Raw genomic sequence first — 19042 nt, forward strand, 5'->3', positions numbered from 1 at the left:
AATCCTCCTAATTATCCCTCCGGATCTCAAACCTAGCGATATTATTGTTTGAAATGTGTTCTAATATTAATATAATAATAAAAGAGGCTATTATTAACAATAATAGTAATAGTGCCACGGGACCACCCAATGACAAAATAAAGTTACAAAGGATTTTTGTGTATATAATCAAAAAAAAGATCGAAATTAATTTGAGTATCATCGTTAACATTTGAATATTTGGATGTCTCACTATATTTGAGAATGCAGAAACAATGTTTCTATTCCCAGGAGTCATGTATGGATGGCGACAAACACTGCAAAATTTGCTTGACCACGGTCTGTTATTTATTTGAATTCTTTGCCATTTACTCAAGCATTCTAAATGTATATATTCCTGGGTTCCTTTACAGTTACAAGGTGCTATAAGTGGAGATAATGTTGTATCTGAACCAAAACAGAATCTACATTCCTTAATTAATGATGCAAAACTTAATTTATCTTCTTTCATTGAATTACCTAAAGTAATATGAGCGTTTGCTTATAATTTCAGTTACTTATTTCAACTAAAGACAAATAAAATTACTTAAAAATAATCCGAAATTCAATATTGTTATACATTATTCAGTAAACTATTTATTTCTATCTAATTTTATTTTTTTGTTTAAAGTATAAATACACTAAAAAAACATGTGGTCAAAATAGACATGCATGTAGACGAATAAATTAAAAAAGTATATATTTTTATATGAATGAATATAACTACCCATGAAAGGTATGATTTGAGTTATACGATATATTCAGGAGCTGAATCATATTTTTCTAGACATAATTCATTCCAAATTGGCCAATTTGACAAAAAATCTTCTATATTAAAAGAACAAGTGTTTATTGCCCACTTTGGAAATTTATTGCATCTTAAAACCATATCTCCATCAGAATCAGAGTTTGCTGGAATAATATACATTAAAGAATGTAGGCATATTCCTAATGGTGGTTCAATGAGATATTCAACTGAAGCAATATTTTTTTCCTGATTAAATGTCAAAACTCCTCCTCCGCCAAAACATATTTCTTTTAATGGTGATTCTTTTATTTCGGGATCAATATCCTCAATATCAATGTCTAACTTCGCAACATAATTTGAATTGAAATATTTAAACCCGGGGTGATCCGTCTTTTCGACATTAAGATTATGTTCATATAAAAAATCTTGATATATAGGAAAACCAATATATTGCAAATGAACTCTAATTTGATGAGTTTTCCCTGTGACAGGTTTACAGAGGATTAGTGAATGGTTGTTTGAGTCACTTTGAAGCTTTTGTTTTTTATAAATTTCTGAACCTTTATTAATGATAATAGGGTAAAAGTATGTTAAAGCTAATTTACTATCTTCATTAGTATCTATGGAAGACATCAAACTTTCCCCTTGTCTGTTTTTTAAAACTTTGATACCTATTTCACATTTGATTCTGTGGCTAAAAAGTCCATGTGACTCTTCAGGAGACAATTCTGAAATTTCGACACCATTTATAACTTTGCTTTTTAAAGTTTCAATAAATTCTGATACACTTGCTTTAATCTTTGCAATATAGTATTTGTGAGCTTGAGTTATTCTTTTCGACAATTTTTTTGTTGTTTCCGGATTTTTGCTAAGTATTACTAGTCCAGATGTAACTCTGTCAAGTCTGTTTATAGGGTGAATGTATCTTTCATGTAATCTCACACTATCATTGTACTCTGATTTTGAGAGATACTCTGTCTGAACTATCTTTGTTAGCGAGAGTTTATTGTATCTACCTTGTGGATGACACGGGATCCCATGTGGTTTATATACTACTAAAAATCCAGGAGTATCATACAATACGGTGACTTTATCTGTGCTAACTGGAAGTTCAATAAAGAGAATTTTATGTTCTATGTGGTCACCATTACGTATTATATAATCAAGAGAATTTATTGGCATGCTATTTATAAATAACCTCCCATTATCAACTAAATCTTGATATTCAGAAATAGGTCGCGACCTAAACTCATTTGAAAATAGATCCCTTAAAGATCTGTTTCTCCATCTCTCTTTACAGTGAGATTTACAACTAATCATATATGGAGGAACGACAGTTACCTCTTCATCTAAATTAAAAGTATGTTCATTAACTTTAATTTTTATATTCAATGAATCCTTTCTGAAAATCTCGATATTTGTCTGAAAATTTGAAAAAAGCCGATCTAATGTTCCCATGTTTAATATAAAAATAATAGTATTCTCACTTTAAATGCGATTTGACAAATAATTATATCTTTTTTTCGTTTATTTATGACCAGAATTTTAATGATTTCCCACTAATGGTACCCGCTTCATGATTCACAAATTTCAAACGAAAAAATGAGCTCTTCAATTTTAGAAGAAGAGATTAAAGGGTTGGAGAGTATATTTGGAATTAGTTCTGGAGCGGACTGTAATAGTACTCTTCCTTCCCCCGGTATATTGTTTGATAAGGAACAAGGAACCTTGAGATTCTACGTAAGTTAATTTTAATCAAAATTTTTACCTATCAATAGTTTACAAAATATGGGTACTTTTTATATTTTAGAGTGAATATAAGGCTGGAATCCTGGAAATTAAAATAAGCGTTCCTTTTTGCTACCCTAATGAGGAATCAGCTTATATTTTGTCCTCTTGGTACTTTGATTTTCACTATTTGACATCACAAAATGAATCATCTCCATCAAAAAATTTGACACTAGCACCTAAGACTTTTAAAAAATTAAAAGAAGTAATTGAAAAGGGGTCAGAGAGAAAAGATTTGATATTATTTGAGTTAGTTAAAACTTTGGAAAATTCTTTTGATGATGTTGACCTTGGTGAAAAGAATTTTCAAGAGAATGAAGTAACCGAGAATGATCATGAAAAATCGAGAAACAATGTGAAACTAGGAGATGATTTTGATGGTGATAAAATTTTTGGAATAACTCATGGAGAGCCCATTGTTGATAGAAAAAGTGTTTTTCAGGCTCATGTATGTAAAGTATTTACTACTGAGGATGTTGAAAAAGTCATTAAATGGTTACTATCAAATACTAAGATAGCAAGAGCAACACATAATATGTGGGCGTATAGACTATGTAAAGACAAAAAACCTTCTTCAGGGGGGTCTTTTCCAATAGGATATGATATCATTTCACTGGACCACGACTCAGATGGCGAGACTGCAGCTGGAAGTAGGCTTCAACACCTTCTCAACATAATTGATGCAAAGAATGTATTCGTTATGGTAACAAGGTGGTATGGAGGGATTCAATTAGGACCTGATAGGTTTAGACACATTAATAATGCAGCTAGACAAACTCTTGAAAAAGCAGGGTTAATTAATGACAATTCACAAAAGCCTCATGTTTTCAAAAACAAGAAAGTCAAGGATAAGAGTAAATAAAATTGGTACTATATTACAACGTTATACTAGATTCTTCTATTTTAATCCATGTTTGCCTCTCCACTATCATCATTAAAACCAGGTTTATGAAGCATATTTGGTATTCCTTTTGATATATTGTACTCAAATTTACAAACCGGACAGGTAAGTTTCCCCTCCATTATCTGAAACTATAAAAAATATGATTGTCCATATGCGCTATAATTCAAATTATCGTCAATTAAACATACCTTCATTAATGCATCGTGTACCGCAGTTAAAAACATATCATCTTTCTTATCTTGTTCAGAAAAACAGATAGGCAACTCAATCCCAAAATCTGACGCAGTTCGAACAAAAACATCCCAATCTATTCTGTCTATTAAACACTGAATTTGCTCATTATTTTGTTCGGTTTCTATGTATTTTGTTGATTCCTCTAAAGTTCCATTCAAGGTTATTCTAAGTGGAAAGCCATTCTTGCATTCCGGTCTATTGCTAAAATAATAAATGGTGTATATATGTGAATGGTTAGGGTGTAGCTCTTTTATTTAACTGAATATAACTTACCACATCAAAATATTGTGGGTTAAAAGACGCATTTTTATTGATTATCTTTTCTAACGTTTTCTATTTTATCCCTCGAGTCAGTTTAGACCAAGGAGGCAAAATACCGCCAACAGGCGGGTACTGCTTTTTTTCGAAGCATGCAAAATTCTACTTTATATAGAAACGGGGATTAACTTCAGAGTAATTTTCTTATTGGATAATAAGAGCAAGATAAGAGCAGGGGTGACTTAAAGTTGAGAACCTCAGGTTTTTTATTTTATTTACACACTGCCTTTCTTGTTTATTTCTTTTTTTAATGATGGGAGTACATTTGATCATGGTAATTTTATTTATGATACTATTTCCTATTTCAAATCAATTGGAAATAGGCGTAATGAGAGAAATAAGGGGAGTTCAAAATGAATTTTTATTGAGCGAGGGAGGGATCAACAGTATCTCTAAATTCAGTGTCGTGGCGGAAGACCAATTGAAATCTTTTGGAAATCTGGATTCGGATTTTGCCCTTAAACATGTAACTGAAATAGGAAATGAAATATCAAACCGTTTAAAAGAACTTATGGGTTTGAATCTAGAAGTGACTTCGACTAGCAACAGAGGCGCATTTGTGTTGTACGACACAAATGACTATCCATTTGCTTGTATTTGCGATTCTCAGAAATACGCAGAGTGGAAAGAAGGTGGCTCAAATCCAAGTATTAGAGTTGAGTGTACAAATAAAATAAACACCAGTATCTTCAACGGTGCTGATGTTGACTACTGCGATCCTACAAACATTGCTGCAGGACAAACTATGCGTTAATAAAAATTTATATAAACTAAATAGATAAAAATAATTAGTATATTATTTAGGTTCTTAATACTCTTTTTTTTTGAACGCATTACTACTTATAATTATATAACATCCTGATCCTTTATATTATCCTCAAGTTCATCATAATCATCATCTATTCCAGGATTAATGTATTCAAAATCTATTTCAGATTCGTCATCTGCAAACAGATCAATATCGTCTTTCGTACCATTGTTTTCGAGTAAAATGCTCTCCTCTTCATTAGTTTGCTTTTTCTGGTGCTCCGCTTTTCTAATTCCGTACGTTTTTTTAACCGAGTTTTTATTTCTTCTTCTAATTGTTATAGTGTCCAATAAAAGTTCTTTTGGAAAGAATGAGCTCAAACCATTCTTCTTTTCAAATGCGTCCAATAAGGTTGTGAAATAATCAATGAAAGATTGATGGTTCTCGGATGATTCGCTACTTATAGAATCACTCGCAAAACTATTGGATGAAACTGTGTTATTATACCTCCAAAATTGTGACATTTGCAGGCAGTCATCTACAGAAACCTTGAGAGGTGATTCACTGCTTTTCTTATTCGGGGGTTTTCTGTTTTCGGAAAAAAACGGATGTTTGGGATAAATTCCGACCTCTAAAAGTTAATTTGTTGATGAAAACAACCGAAGAAAAAAACAACTCAAAATTCAACTTACTATCTGTCTCCTCATTCGAATTATCTTGACAAATCATCAAATGAGAAATTTTAAATCATCATATATTTTTAAAAAATTATTTTTACATCAAAAATACAAATGTTGACAAACGAACTAGGCGCCGCGCATTAAATTTAATATAATCTAAATTTTGAAGAAAAGAAATGAGAAGTTAGCTATGAAAGGTTAATAATAGTTTCTACTGCAAATTTGAATCTGTTTATGCTACTTAAAAAGCTCTGCCCAATTTGTTTCAAAAGCAGCATCCTTTCGCAATTAATAATGTTTTGAAGTCTATTCTTTTCGGATGAAAAGAACTCCCTTAGATCGGGTCTCAAAGTAGTGTCGTTTAATTTGCAAAGCTCCGAATAACAAACTTTTAATGTATACTTTGAAACCCCGAGACTACACAACAGTAGTTTAGATAGCTCTTGTATTTGTAATGTTTTGATCTCACTTTGTTTCATTACAATTATCTGTTTTAGAATTAGGGTTAAAAATTGTGGACTTACATTGGATGAATTAATTGGAAATAGTTCTGAAAACAAAATGGAAAACTTTGCACAAAATGCCTGGAACGCTTCTTCATTTTTAAACTCTTTAATCAGTGAATTCAATTCAACAAGAAATTCATTGGGTTCTTTTGTCCTTGAAACTAGATTATTTCCACAATTATTAATGTTTATCTCACTCGAATCTGATTGGAATTCCGAAAACTGTTCAAAGTTATTTTGAGACAATTCAGTAAAGTCGTGAAATAGTGCTAAAACACCAAATAACACAACTGAAGTGGTGCAAATCCATACACTAACACTATACCATTCTATTGATGTCAAAAATGCTTTTAAATTGGTGAAATAACTCAACTTTTGTATACTTGCAAACATTAATAAGCTTGACTAGTTATTATTTCGTTCTTTCAACCCTCTTTCTTCACACCTTTTGTAGTCAAATGCAAATGATTAGCTGAAAAATTAGTCCAAGGATTCTCCAGAACATGTACAAGTTAGTGGAAAACTATATTTCTGAAAACACGAAATTCATATCATTCAATTTATTGTTTGATTTTTCTATATTGTCACAAAGCATGCACCAAACAGGCGCCAGTACGTAAAGCAATACAATTTTTCATGGTAAAACACTACTATTTTACTCTATTCTAGTTTATCTACGATGATTATTTTATAATAATGAGTAAAACTAAAAGAACTACTCAAGTAATATTTCAAAGTCAAATATTCCTCCTTTGCTATTAAAAATCTCTTCACTTATCTTTCTTTTAATCTCCTAGTAATTTTTTAGCGCGAAACACTAACAAATAACCTCTTAACTGTCAGCCCTATTTACCAAAAATCGTTTTCCCTCTCCCTAAGAATGGAGAATTCTGAACTAGAATCTGATATTGTCGACAATGGAGTGATTAATAAACTATCAAATGAAGTTGATAGATTGGGTTTAAACGAAAATGTTGTGGAAAAGGTGGAGATAAAAAAAAAAAGAAAGAAGAAAAAGAAACCCGTGGCTGAAAATAAAAGTGTTGAGGAAGAATATGTTCCAGACCTCCCCATTCATTCTATTCAGCAGCAAGACAATTCTCATCTCAGGAAAGTATTCAATTGGCCTGCTGTTGATAAAAGCAAACAAACTTTTCCTCCTACGGTCCCAGTAAACAAGATATATAAGAAAAATGAGTATCCTGAAGGTGAGAAAATTGAATATACCGGCACAAATTCTTACAGAACAAGTTCTCAGGAACTGAAAAATATTGAAGAAAATTATGTTCCCGATTACTCATCTTTAAGGAGAGCAGCGGAAGTTCATAAACAGGTCAGAAAATACATGCAGAGTGTAGTAAAACCAGGTATTAAGTTAATGGATCTTTGCAATACTCTTGAAGAGAAAACAAAGGAACTAGTGAGCGCTGACGGTTTAAACAGTGGATGGGGTTTTCCTACAGGCTGTTCATTAAATCATTGTGCTGCACACTATACACCAAATCCAGGTGATAACACTGTTTTAACTGAGAACGATATCTGCAAACTCGATTTTGGTGTACAAGTAAATGGAATGATTATTGATTGTGCATTTAGTATTGCTTTCAAAGATCACTTCGACCCTCTGATCCAATCAACTATAGATGGAACAAACACTGGTTTGAAGTTAGCAGGAATAGACGCTATTTTCTCTGAAATATCGTCGGGTATTCAAGAAGTTATTGAGTCTTATGAGTTTGAATATAAAGGTAGGACATATCCTATAAAGGCTATTAAAAATTTGAATGGTCATTCAATTCTACCTTATCAAATACATGGTGGAAAATCTCTACCAATAGTAGCAACGACAGACAACACGAGAATGGAAGAGAACGAAGTATATGCAATAGAAACATTTGCTTCCACTGGAAGAGGATACGTTACAGAAGGGTTTGACTGCAGCCATTATATGAAATATTATGATAATCCATTCATTAATGAATCGGGACTTAGATTAAAGTCAGCAAGGACTCTTTTGACTGGAATAAATAATCATTTCGGGACACTAGCGTTTTGTAGGAAGTGGCTAGAACAACTTGGATTCGAAAAGCATGCTCTTGCACTTAAATATCTTGTAGATGCGGAAATAGTTCGCCCCTATCCTCCACTTAACGACGTTGTTGGGTCTTTTACCTCACAAACAGAACATACTGTGATACTTAGACCAACATGCAAGGAAGTAGTTTCGAGAGGTTATGACTTTTGAATTAAGTATTAACATTAGGATACGTATATTTTAGTACTGATCCAGTATTTTGTTTATTTTTTATCAATATTATCTTTTTTTCACTTGTCAGCCTGATTGTTACTGAAATATTTCCTTTGACCAGCTTGGCGCTAGAGGCTGAGTAGAGGAAATGTTGCAACATTTATAAATGTTTTTCGACATTTCATTCATTCTATTTTTTGTGCTTCAAAGTACGTTTTTATCTACCAGTTATGGAAATGACTCAAGTAATAGCTACAAAGCAGTAGATATTTCCCCAACTCTGAGATCAGTAAGTTTAATCTAAAATAATATACTTGACATTAAACTTTCAAAAATAAATAGGGTGCACTCTCTGATAAGACTCAAATGGAAATTCTATCAGTTTCAAGACTAGGAATTGTTCGTCTTTATAAGGAAACATCATTTATATCTGTAAGTTACTATTTGTTTATTTTTGTGAATGTTTATATTAATTTTAAGAATTCTATTTGGGACCTGATCATTGAACTTAGAGAGAATATAAACAAGTTTAATTTAAACATAGGTTCTGATATTATTAATGTATTGGAAACACCTGAATTTAATGAATTATATGAGTCACTTCAGAGACTTCAAAATAAACTTATTCAAGAATTCGAAATTAGAATACCTTTATTGGTACCTGGAATAAATAAGTATGAATTTGACTTAAAAACTACGGAATCATGGGTTATTTTTAATATTAATAAATTATCAATAGCTCTCAGTAAAACTGAGAGTCACAGTTCGCTCCTGCAAAAAGTAGTTATTAGTTATAAGAAAAAAATTAAAATAAGAGAGAAAATGTCAGAGATATCTGACAGAATACAATATATTCTTGTTTGGTTCCAAGTTTATGTTGAATACAGTAATAGAGAACCAAGTCTATACTTTGTGTTAACTGAATACTTCAATAATATTGAATTACTGAGTTTAAAAGAAACAGTTGAAAGTTCAGTGTTGTTTTGCCATGATGTAAAGTTAATTTTGAAGATAAATTTCATAAAAAAGAAAATTGAAGACATAAATCCTTATATTCCAGTCAATATCTACAAATCACAACTAGAAACTAATGATTCATTATCTATACTCGAATTACTGAAATTATTCAACAAAAGGACACAAATACTTAAATTTAAATTTGAAAACGATTTGAAAGAACACCTTAGGAATCAAGAAGTAGATCTTACAAATTTGGGGGTTTTGGAATTTATAATCAACATTTACCAAAATGTAAACAATTTGAATCAGTTACTTGAACAACTAATCAAACAATCGCCGCAGAGTGATTGATTTAAAAGTTAACTCAATTCAGTATGATTTCAACCATACATATATTGAATATATAGACAATATTGGAAAGAATGAAAATAAGACCAGAACTATTAGAAATAACACCATTTTATTGTTTATATTACCATAATCTTCAAATACAAGTGGGTCGCTAGGATCAAGTTCCCAAAGTAAATCTATAATACCAAATCCTATTTCCTGTTGATTGATTTTTGTGACCAGATTCATATATTTTATTATGGTTTCTCTGACAATTCTACCAACAAATGACAGCCTTTGTTTACTAGAAATGTCAATGTTCTCATTAATATATTCTTCCGGTATTGAATAACTCCTTGCAATATTCACAATATTTTCAACGTATTTATCACTCGGAAATATTGGACTTATGTTTTTTGACAATTCCCTTATATCCCTAAAGTATTTGGATTTGAGTACCTCTTCTTTGTTTAGAAGAGTTCCTATATAAATCTTATCAAGAATTAAATTATTTGTTTCAGCAATAAATGTCACTCCACTGATAATGTTGTTCACTTTGTGCCCATTTTCTGAAATAGCCAATCTTTTTTTTAATGAAGCTTCTTTAAAACTAAAATTTGTCTCTGACTCGGCCTCATCTATTTCTTTTTTTATTAGTATTTCAACACTTATTAATTGGTTATTTGCGAGGTACTTTGAGTAATCCGTAACCATCCCTAGTTCATAATTAGATATTTTAAGTACAACGCCGTATGTCAACTTATTAGGGGAATAAAATATTGTTGGTCTCTTTCTACAAACAAACGGAATTCCTTTTACTTCCCATTCAAAGTGATAATTTTCAATAATTCCAATTCCGAAAGGACTAAAACTCACGTTTGGAAAGCAGCTTTTGAATTCATATAGATCCATCAAATGATCATAAACAAATAAAAATGTCATTCTTCTTTGATTCTATGCATAAACCCACATATCTTCCCTAACATGCTTTATTGAAATGCATTAATAGCGCCAAAGACAAACTTTCTAACCAAAAAGGAAATAACATTGGTACCGCCAATATTATAGCACAAATTTTGTGTGTAGTAAATAAAACAAGAAATATATATATATATATTATTAATAATTAAATATAAATAGTTTTTTAAACTGAAAATGAACGATCTGTACATCCATTCAGTTTATGACTCTGATAACTGGAGTAGATTATCTATAAATAACACACTAGGAGTAAGTTTATGTTTGCAGGTGTTTTGGAGCATTCCTTTAACAGATTATTAACGATAAACACATTATTTAAATAACTCTTAGAATATTAAGGAGAACTCTAGAAAAAGGAATAACTCCCGAAAAACAAGTTTATTCTCCACAGCAAATAACTTTAGACAAAGTTACTTATTGAGATATTATATTTTAAAAAACTCACTAATTCAAAATAGCTCATTTATATTTCATAATTCGGATAATGTTGATACCAAAGAGGTCATATTGAGTAGGTCTGGAAGAATTTTAACTGATTGTTTTGAGGAAATAGATATAGATAAGTCAAAATTCTTAATTCGTTCAATTAAGTCTTTATTGGGAACAGATAAAAAAGCAACATTATTTGGTATGTTAATTAAAAATGAAGATAACGAATTGCTTTTAGAAGACCCAACATACAAAGTGAAGCTTGAAATTAATATAAACAATACATTTTTTGGGAGAGGTATATATTGTCTAAATCACATGGTTGTTGTTAGAGGAAAAATGAACAGTTTAACTAATAGTTTTGAGGTTGAATTATTATTTCATCCGCCAACTCAAAATATTGATGAGAATCTCTCGAGGAATATTATTGATAAATCAGTCTCACTGGCTATGAATACCTTCAATATGAATGAAAAAAAATCAACTCCATTAGAATCTAAAATTATAATACCTTTAACTCAAACAAATATGAAGTATTTTAAGCTTGAAGAAACTAGTATTTCAGAAAACTGCTCAGAAAAGATCGAGTCCTGGATCGTTCTTTCTGATTTACTATTAACGAGTAATCAAGTAATTACTAACCTTGAGAAGGTTTTTTCAGGTTATGAACAGGCAATTTGTGGTTCTAAAACAAAATTGGGATTTATACTGTTTGGAAATTTTATCGGTGTTGGTGATGAAAATTTCACAGAAAAAACTGATGATACAAACATTAAACTGAGCAAAAAGCTTAATTTAATTGATAGGAAGGAGAATAATGAAACCAACAAGCTTTTTTTCGACTTTGGAAGTGAAAACAAGAATGAAAACAGCAGCTCCTTACTAACTTTTGAAATAACACGCAAATACTTCAATGAACTTAAAGTATTACTAAACAAATTTCCTACTTTGAAAAATAATTGTATTTTTTTAATAATACCAGGCCCAAATGATATAGGACCTGATTTACTCCCAAAAAACCCACTTATTGATTATTTTACTTCGAATATAACACAGGAATTTCCAAATAACAATATATATTTAAAATCAAGCCCAAGTAGATTGAATGATAATGGGAATAGTATTTTTTTAATGAGACACTCATTATCTGTTGAACTCAAGGAAAAAACAATATATTCATATTTTGGTGAAGATAATATGGGTCACACAAAGTATTGGAATATGGATTCTAAAATCCTTGAACAAATAATCCCACCAACAATTCTGGGACAAAAACACGTTACCCCTACAAGTTCAAATATTATTCCCACCTTAGATGCATCTTTTTACCTATTCCCAACTCCAAATGTCATAATAATAGGAGATTCTGGTCCAAGTTATTCGGTTAAACCAATAGATAATGTGTGGATTGTGAATCCAGGTTCATTTAAAAATACGAATTCTTGGATACAATACAACGTTGTTGACAATTCAATTGATCACGTTTGGTTATGAATTTAAGTGTATAAAATATATATTTTTAACTTTGATGAATAACCTATATATATATATATATATATTAATTATTCTGTTTATATTATTTTTTATGAATAAATTTTATTGATTTCTTGTTCTCTATTCTTTAATATTGATATTCCTGCATACCTTCCGAGACTCATAATAGTGAGCACTGGATTTATTCTTGGCAAAATTTTCAGTAGTGAGGCATCTACAACACCCAAGTTAGTTGTCCCTGATAAAATAAAAGTATCGTTTTCAACAAGTTCTCCAAGTGGAGCTGAACCGGCCCAATGCCAAATACTTGTACCAACTTTATTGGCGAGATTTAAAACTGCTTCTTTATCTGAAATATCTGGTAAAATAGGTGGGAACGTGGCAATATTTTCAAATATTATATTTTTGTCTCTAAAACACTCCTCTGGATTTTCGCTTTGCAAGCATTCTTCAGGGAATAAGCTATTTTTATACCCCAGTATGCTGTTATAAACGTCTTCAAGTTCATTCATAAATTCCGGAGAGAAAGGCTTATTCATAAATAAACCTTCTGTTCTTGCAGATGCCAATACCCCAATTATTCCATTTAAGACAGTTAACGGGCAAGAAGAATAACCTCCCGGTTCTGCAATCTCGTCAAATTCACCAGATCTCAGCATTTTTATGACACTCGACAGACCAGTAATAGCGTTTTCTTTGTCTTCATCGTCAGATAGGTAGTTTCCATCAAGTTCAAACTTTCCATCACCGTTTACACTCAAGCTACCTCTACTTTTAGGTTCTGATGTAAAGTAAAACACTGCAGCTGATCTTCTTAAACATTTTAGAGGATATTGTAGTATTAAACAGATAGGAAAAATACCACTAAAAGGGTACGTCTCTGCGCACGATTTAAATGTCTCAATGACAAAATCAGTAACAATGTTATTCCTAAGTTTTGGTGGAAATATGAGTCTTGTTGCATACAAAGTTCCCTCAATGGTTCTATCTCCACCCAACGATTCAATATTAATCGTATTACAACTATATCCACAATCTCCAGATTTTGTAGAAAAGCTTGACATCAGTGGATTCACAAATGGATTAGATGAAATTTTTTCCTTAAAGAAAAAAGGAATCGCAAAAAGCATTCTGTCTACAATGTTTGTTCCCAGATTATTAACTTCAAGAATTGGCATTATATTCATATTTTGTAATGCTTGACTGGGACCAATTCCGGATTTGTAAAGTAAAATTGGAGTATGTATTGCACCCGATGATAAGATAATCATACCATTATCATTAACACATATTCTTCTTGCAAAAATATTGCTTAAAATTTCTTTTGATGCTTTAAATACAGTGTTTTGTTCAACACCATTTACAATATTACCAGTTGTAAAGTTAAAACTGGGATTCTCATTAAAGTCAGAGTATTGATATTTTATAACATTTCTGTTTAAAACAATACATTTTGCATTTAAAGGTGAAATATTTCTTTGGTTGTTTTGTTCATTATTTAAAAATGAATTGATTCCTGCAAATTTGCTTTGTATAAATGAAAAGTTTTCATTTCTAAGTCTGCTCCCAGAGTTATTGGATGACAGATTTTCTTGAGATTCAAATTCTATTTTTGTAACATAATTATGAGTCAAGATGTCAACCGGACTTGTTTCTATCACCCTCTTTCTTTTTACGCTCTCGTAGTCGGACAACAAAATATCAGAGGACATTCTAAAACCATGGTCAGAAACATTAAAAATGTTGTATACCCTCCAGGTCCCGTTGATCCTATTTATACTAAAATCTGAGTTAGGATTTTCGGAAGTCACAAAATTTACATCATTAAATGATTTTTCCAATGGTTCTACTATCGGGAGATTTTGGTCTCCTTTATTGCTAACTTTGTCAATTACCCAATTATAACTTTCCTCCAAAAGAGTTTGGTTTAACTGAGCACCAGAAGAGTTTTTTAACATTTCAAAAAATTCTGGATCCTCTTCCATTATCATTCCCATATTAATGGCTGTTCCACCACCTAACACATTACCTATGTGTGTTCTGACTCCTTGTTTTGTGACAACTAACTGGCTCACCTTTTTATCATCAACTACTCTACCCATTCCGCTGATATTTTCTGTCAACTTTGATTCTTCAAATCTCGTCCCACCTCTTTCTACGAGTAGAACTGAATATTTTGAATCTGCCAAAGTCCTAGCTAAAGCACATCCTGCCGCTCCACCACCAACAATTATATAGTCATATGTTGATTTTATTCCTCTTTGATTTACATTCAAGTCTGGAAATGATGAAAGCACAGATGCCGAACAAAAACCAAAAAAACTTAATAGGGGAAAAGCAATGTACATAAACAATGAAATAAACATCTTTAGTAAAAGAACATATATTTATTCAAATTAAAATATTTATAACTAGAATGAGGATGGTTTACGCATTATATTAAAATGCGATTTATAGGTCAAATGTATATATTCTCAACGAAAATACGATACTTATCGACAATATTTCGTAACATTATGTTATCGAAATAAAAATAATTAGTGATATAAATAAAATTATACTTATAATAACCATTATTATTGTTTGTATTAATGACATTCTCAGAGATTTTGTATATTTTTTCATTTCTTGTGTAGATTTAGTTGTTTTTTCAATATTTTTTGGGTACGCGTTGTCTAACTCGGATAGAATCTAAAAGTAACAGAAAAAAGGTGAATAAGGTAGCAGAAAAAAGTGTTAAATGCAAGAAAACTTACCTTTTTTTCGCTTTTCATGAGTTCGCCAAATCTTAGTGCAGATTTTTTCATCTCTTCCGCCAAGACAGCCAAATCCTCCTTTAATTCCTCATTGATCTCTTCAGTAAGTTTGACTTGATTATTAATATCGTCCATGTAATTATTGTGTGACTGTTTAGCAGCTGAGTTCTGTTCCTCATCTGAATTTCCAATTTGGCTTAATGTTAATTTGTCGTTTTCGAGAGTATTTGAGTCTACACCAAAGTCTTTATGGTCGGTCCCAACATCAACATTTTCGGATTGTTTAAGTATATTCTCTTTTGGATCATCAGATTTTGGTTCAAGAGGCAACTTTTTCTCTAATTTTAATATTAATATTTTCACACGAGAACTATATTTTTTCTCAAATGAAGGTGAGAATTTGCTATTTTCGAGTATTGTAGACAAACAATGCAGCATTTTCTTGATTGCCACAGTACGAATAAAATCCTCATCAAATAAGTCAACTGAATTCTGATTTACAGTTCCAAATGCATATTCGTTATATTCGTTATTTTCAATGGTATTCTCTATTTGCGATAATAAAACACCGTAATCACACATATTTTTTGCTTTATTAAACGGATTCTATAATTTATAAGTATCACTAACTCATTAGGTAATAAAATAAGAGATATATCAATTTAGTGGGTTGAATAGTAAATCATAAAAAAAATTACAATTTATAAACTAAAAAAGTCCTATTCTTAGCGCTTATAATTCATCTTGAGAAAAAATGTGCAAATGATTTTTAAGTCAAAAATAATCATGATTAATGGGAAGTGACATCTGTGATCTTTTATCCTTTCCATTTTATTTTAATTGGTATCACCACACACAATATAAAAATGCTATTAATTCATATTAATTATGCGTGTGGGGAGGGTAATTTTTGATTAAACATTTTTTTAAATATGAAACTTGAAAATATTATTATTTTGATTGTTTTTTTGTCAAAAATACTACAAAATAGTTGTAATCTAAGAAAAAAAAGTGAAGAGGTAATACATAATTGAAGACTAAGTTCACAGTTTGATTAATGACTTTTTAAACTCATTTCAAGTCTAGTAAAACTGATACTTTACTAAGACCTGTAGAATTTAATAATGTAAGTGTTTTATATACATAAAGGTGATATTTAGGATTAAAATATAATCATTTTTTAGGTGACGTCTGCACTTCGAATATTCCCCTTTGTATATTATGGTTATGTTTCAAGATTAAGTTTAAGCAATCTAGACCCAGAATTAGTAGAGAAAAGACTGCAAGAGATATATCCATTTTTGTCAAAGAGAGAATGCGGTGATTTGTATTGTCTATGTAAGTTAAATATTTATCATGTTATTGTATATATTTTTGATAATTTTAAATAAGTTTTTTACAATCCCAAAAGTGGGTCAGAAATGACAATGACCGCCCTTTCATGTAAGTTAAAAGCAGAGTATTGCAATCATTTAATTAATTTAATGTTGGACTACAAATATAAAGGGGTGCTTTCGTTCTCTACGCTTAGTAGCAATGTGTTGCCCCTGCTGCTCCAATATTCAGAGGGCTTGTCTCAAGGAATATTCTTCGCAAAGAGGTTATCCATATTTGAAATAATAGTTTATCCAGTAGTGACTGTTGAGGAGGGGGAGGTGAGTGAAAAAAATAAAACATTACTCTTAGGGTATTTATTGTCGCATAAAAAATGATTCTAACTATCAACTCAGGTTTTTGCAAGAATAAAATCAGCAGATAGTGAAAAAGAAAACTACACTGAAGAGTTATTAATATCTCCTTGCAAAGGAGTACTGCAATACGTATGGCCAAATGTTTCTACCCCTTCTATTGCCTTTATGTTAATTTCCAGGGTTCAATGTAGCAAATTAAGAAGAGAAGCAAGTGAAGTTGCATATGACCAAATAGAAAGTTAAAAATTTATTTATTGTGTTTTCATTTTATTGTGTAAATTGTCAAATAATGCACCAACAATATAACGAGATCAAAAATCCGTTCGATTATTAGAAGCCCAGCTTATATTTTTAGATCCAGTTTGGCGGTTATTTTTTCAGCATGTTCAATAGTACGGTTTGGTTGTTAGGTAGTCGATTTAACTTCGTTTTTTTTCTTATTTTGGGAGATAAGTAATTCTATCAGAAAATGAGGAACTGTAATTTATTTCTGGCAATATTTCTCATATTAGTTATTGGATTCGATGAGATTTATTCTGATGATGTTCAACAGAATCAAGATAGAGGTATTGGAAGTGTTAAATCTCGAATAGGTAACATGTTCAAATTTAAAACACCATCTAGACCTAAATTAAAATTAAGTTTTGGTAGGGGCAGGGAAAAAAAGAAAACTGAAAACTTGGAAGAACTTTTTTCAGAGTTGGAGGAAGTTAAACAAAAAAGGCAAAAAACAAGAAATCCATTTTTGAAATTAAGGTACTACTTAGGTGAACAGAAAATAAAAAAAACTATTCGTAAAATAAAGAAATCTAAAGATGAGGAAAAGAAGTTGGAAAAGCTAGAGGAAGAACTTCCAATGGACTACTCACCACAAGCATTGCCAAAGGAAGGTTCTGTTCCACCATACTTGCCTGTTGTTCTTGAACTTCCAAAGGGACCAATAGAAGCACATGATTATTTCGGTGAAGAAGATAAGCCGGAGGATAAAGTTTTATTGGATGAAGGACATGAACTTCAAATAACTGTAAAAGATATGGATCAGGAGGAAGAGGAGGATGGTCTTGAAACCGCTAGTGGACATGAGACCACAGAGATGTTTGGAGAGAAGAGCACTTCCAGTGAGCAAGTAGATGAAGTAGGAGTGGACGTAAGTGAATCTGAAGACGAGGCGGAAATCAGGGACGGATTAGGGGACTCTGAAAGTGAGCAACCGGAGGAAATTGATATTGTTGGAGCTGAGGGAGAGATAGGTACTGAAGCTGGTGAGGAAGATGAAGAGGGTGCTAAAAAGCAGGACTCTAGTCCTGAGAAGGGGGTTGAGGTGAAGAAGAAGACAAAAAAACCTAAATTAGGTGGTTTATTTGGTTTTTTCAAGGCCAGGAAAGAAAGTAAAGCTACTAAATTGGCCAAATTATTGGTTCTTAGAGAAAAGTTGGAAATTGAACTTGCTGAGACTAAGAATTCGCTTCGGAAAAGAATTCTTGCTCATAAACTAAAAAGGACAGAAAAATCTATTCAAAAGTTGACTGAGGAGGCTATCGATGAAATAGAAGGAAAAGATGACACACAAGATGATTCAGAATCAAAGAATCAAAGTGAAACAGAAATTGATCAATAAATGAATAGCAAAAATCACGGAGTAAGTAATCTACTTATCAGTTATATAATATTTTCGCCGGAAAAAAAAGGTATTTTTCTTGGATATTTGGGTTTCTGGTATCCATCAAAAACAGGCAGATCATCATTTATTTATTTTTAATTTGCGAGAAAAATAAGAGATAAAACAGTAATACTAATATTATTATTAAAAAAATGTCAGTATTCTTATTTAAGATCTAATTGATAATAGATGAATGAACTTAAATATTTTTAAAAAAAATGTTTCTTTTCAGTGCCTGTATTTTTAGAATTATTCGTTTAAAGTTTTACACCATCTATAACTAAAATCTCATAGTGTAGATTATCACCTCTCAGTTTGAACCATGAGACAAGTATACAGGATTTGATTTCGACTTTCAACTAGATGACTTTGTAGTAACAATTTATTTCTTTTTGCAACTAATAGTTAGAAACAGATATAACTCACCATCATGAGTGTTAGCTTTCTAGGACAAGTGGCAATTTCTGTCAATGTCCTTATGTCAAGCTGTTGCATGCTTATATCCTTCACCGGGGTCTACTATCTAATTAACCTAGTTTCCTAAAGAAA

At 31.2% G+C, this 19042-nt stretch overlaps 15 protein-coding genes across 15 annotated transcripts; 7 read left to right on the forward strand and 8 right to left on the reverse strand.

The window, feature by feature from the left end:
• Positions 1 to 7: 7 nt before the first annotated feature.
• On the reverse strand, positions 8 to 490 carry FG379_002058 (uncharacterized protein; the record flags this gene model as incomplete). Its single annotated transcript, XM_067327927.1, has 1 exon — positions 8 to 490. One exon carries the CDS (start codon positions 488 to 490, stop codon positions 8 to 10), a length of 483 nt encoding a protein of 160 aa, XP_067183466.1.
• Positions 491 to 766: 276 nt separating this feature from the next.
• Positions 767 to 2224, reverse strand: FG379_002059 (N-terminal part related to RNA; the record flags this gene model as incomplete). Its single annotated transcript, XM_067327928.1, has 1 exon — positions 767 to 2224. The coding sequence occupies one exon, from the start codon at positions 2222 to 2224 to the stop codon at positions 767 to 769; it is 1458 nt and encodes a 485-aa protein (XP_067183467.1).
• Positions 2225 to 2368: 144 nt separating this feature from the next.
• On the forward strand, positions 2369 to 3416 carry FG379_002060 (ximpact-like protein; the record flags this gene model as incomplete). The annotated part of the gene is made up of 2 exons (XM_067327929.1): positions 2369 to 2506; positions 2577 to 3416. The coding sequence occupies 2 exons, from the start codon at positions 2369 to 2371 to the stop codon at positions 3414 to 3416; spliced, it is 978 nt and encodes a 325-aa protein (XP_067183468.1).
• A 41-nt stretch (positions 3417 to 3457) lies between these two features.
• FG379_002061 (uncharacterized protein) lies at positions 3458 to 3970 on the reverse strand (the record flags this gene model as incomplete). The annotated part of the gene is made up of 3 exons (XM_067327930.1): positions 3458 to 3580; positions 3647 to 3893; positions 3966 to 3970. 3 exons carry the CDS (start codon positions 3968 to 3970, stop codon positions 3458 to 3460), a joined length of 375 nt encoding a protein of 124 aa, XP_067183469.1.
• A 290-nt stretch (positions 3971 to 4260) lies between these two features.
• On the forward strand, positions 4261 to 4764 carry FG379_002062 (uncharacterized protein; the record flags this gene model as incomplete). Its single annotated transcript, XM_067327931.1, has 1 exon — positions 4261 to 4764. One exon carries the CDS (start codon positions 4261 to 4263, stop codon positions 4762 to 4764), a length of 504 nt encoding a protein of 167 aa, XP_067183470.1.
• Positions 4765 to 4856: 92 nt separating this feature from the next.
• On the reverse strand, positions 4857 to 5282 carry FG379_002063 (uncharacterized protein; the record flags this gene model as incomplete). Its single annotated transcript, XM_067327932.1, has 1 exon — positions 4857 to 5282. The coding sequence occupies one exon, from the start codon at positions 5280 to 5282 to the stop codon at positions 4857 to 4859; it is 426 nt and encodes a 141-aa protein (XP_067183471.1).
• A 344-nt stretch (positions 5283 to 5626) lies between these two features.
• Positions 5627 to 6337, reverse strand: FG379_002065 (uncharacterized protein; the record flags this gene model as incomplete). Its single annotated transcript, XM_067327934.1, has 1 exon — positions 5627 to 6337. One exon carries the CDS (start codon positions 6335 to 6337, stop codon positions 5627 to 5629), a length of 711 nt encoding a protein of 236 aa, XP_067183473.1.
• A 487-nt stretch (positions 6338 to 6824) lies between these two features.
• On the forward strand, positions 6825 to 8189 carry FG379_002066 (methionine aminopeptidase; the record flags this gene model as incomplete). Its single annotated transcript, XM_067327935.1, has 1 exon — positions 6825 to 8189. The coding sequence occupies one exon, from the start codon at positions 6825 to 6827 to the stop codon at positions 8187 to 8189; it is 1365 nt and encodes a 454-aa protein (XP_067183474.1).
• Positions 8190 to 8358: 169 nt separating this feature from the next.
• On the forward strand, positions 8359 to 9503 carry FG379_002067 (uncharacterized protein; the record flags this gene model as incomplete). Its single annotated transcript, XM_067327936.1, has 3 exons — positions 8359 to 8481; positions 8535 to 8624; positions 8673 to 9503. 3 exons carry the CDS (start codon positions 8359 to 8361, stop codon positions 9501 to 9503), a joined length of 1044 nt encoding a protein of 347 aa, XP_067183475.1.
• An 18-nt stretch (positions 9504 to 9521) lies between these two features.
• Positions 9522 to 10424, reverse strand: FG379_002068 (uncharacterized protein; the record flags this gene model as incomplete). Its single annotated transcript, XM_067327937.1, has 1 exon — positions 9522 to 10424. One exon carries the CDS (start codon positions 10422 to 10424, stop codon positions 9522 to 9524), a length of 903 nt encoding a protein of 300 aa, XP_067183476.1.
• Positions 10425 to 10637: 213 nt separating this feature from the next.
• On the forward strand, positions 10638 to 12386 carry FG379_002069 (DNA polymerase epsilon subunit; the record flags this gene model as incomplete). The annotated part of the gene is made up of 2 exons (XM_067327938.1): positions 10638 to 10712; positions 10794 to 12386. The coding sequence occupies 2 exons, from the start codon at positions 10638 to 10640 to the stop codon at positions 12384 to 12386; spliced, it is 1668 nt and encodes a 555-aa protein (XP_067183477.1).
• Positions 12387 to 12475: 89 nt separating this feature from the next.
• On the reverse strand, positions 12476 to 14752 carry FG379_002070 (uncharacterized protein; the record flags this gene model as incomplete). Its single annotated transcript, XM_067327939.1, has 1 exon — positions 12476 to 14752. One exon carries the CDS (start codon positions 14750 to 14752, stop codon positions 12476 to 12478), a length of 2277 nt encoding a protein of 758 aa, XP_067183478.1.
• A 309-nt stretch (positions 14753 to 15061) lies between these two features.
• Positions 15062 to 15724, reverse strand: FG379_002071 (uncharacterized protein; the record flags this gene model as incomplete). Its single annotated transcript, XM_067327940.1, has 1 exon — positions 15062 to 15724. One exon carries the CDS (start codon positions 15722 to 15724, stop codon positions 15062 to 15064), a length of 663 nt encoding a protein of 220 aa, XP_067183479.1.
• Positions 15725 to 16074: 350 nt separating this feature from the next.
• On the forward strand, positions 16075 to 17076 carry FG379_002072 (uncharacterized protein; the record flags this gene model as incomplete). The annotated part of the gene is made up of 6 exons (XM_067327941.1): positions 16075 to 16161; positions 16224 to 16268; positions 16327 to 16480; positions 16535 to 16585; positions 16766 to 16797; positions 16873 to 17076. 6 exons carry the CDS (start codon positions 16075 to 16077, stop codon positions 17074 to 17076), a joined length of 573 nt encoding a protein of 190 aa, XP_067183480.1.
• A 226-nt stretch (positions 17077 to 17302) lies between these two features.
• FG379_002073 (uncharacterized protein) lies at positions 17303 to 18451 on the forward strand (the record flags this gene model as incomplete). Its single annotated transcript, XM_067327942.1, has 1 exon — positions 17303 to 18451. One exon carries the CDS (start codon positions 17303 to 17305, stop codon positions 18449 to 18451), a length of 1149 nt encoding a protein of 382 aa, XP_067183481.1.
• Between the last annotated feature and the right edge of the window lie 591 nt (positions 18452 to 19042).

The sequence above is a fragment of the Cryptosporidium bovis genome, assembly GCF_009768925.1.
Source record: "Cryptosporidium bovis isolate 45015 chromosome Unknown contig_3, whole genome shotgun sequence".
NCBI classification, from domain to species: Eukaryota; Apicomplexa; class Conoidasida; order Eucoccidiorida; family Cryptosporidiidae; genus Cryptosporidium; species Cryptosporidium bovis.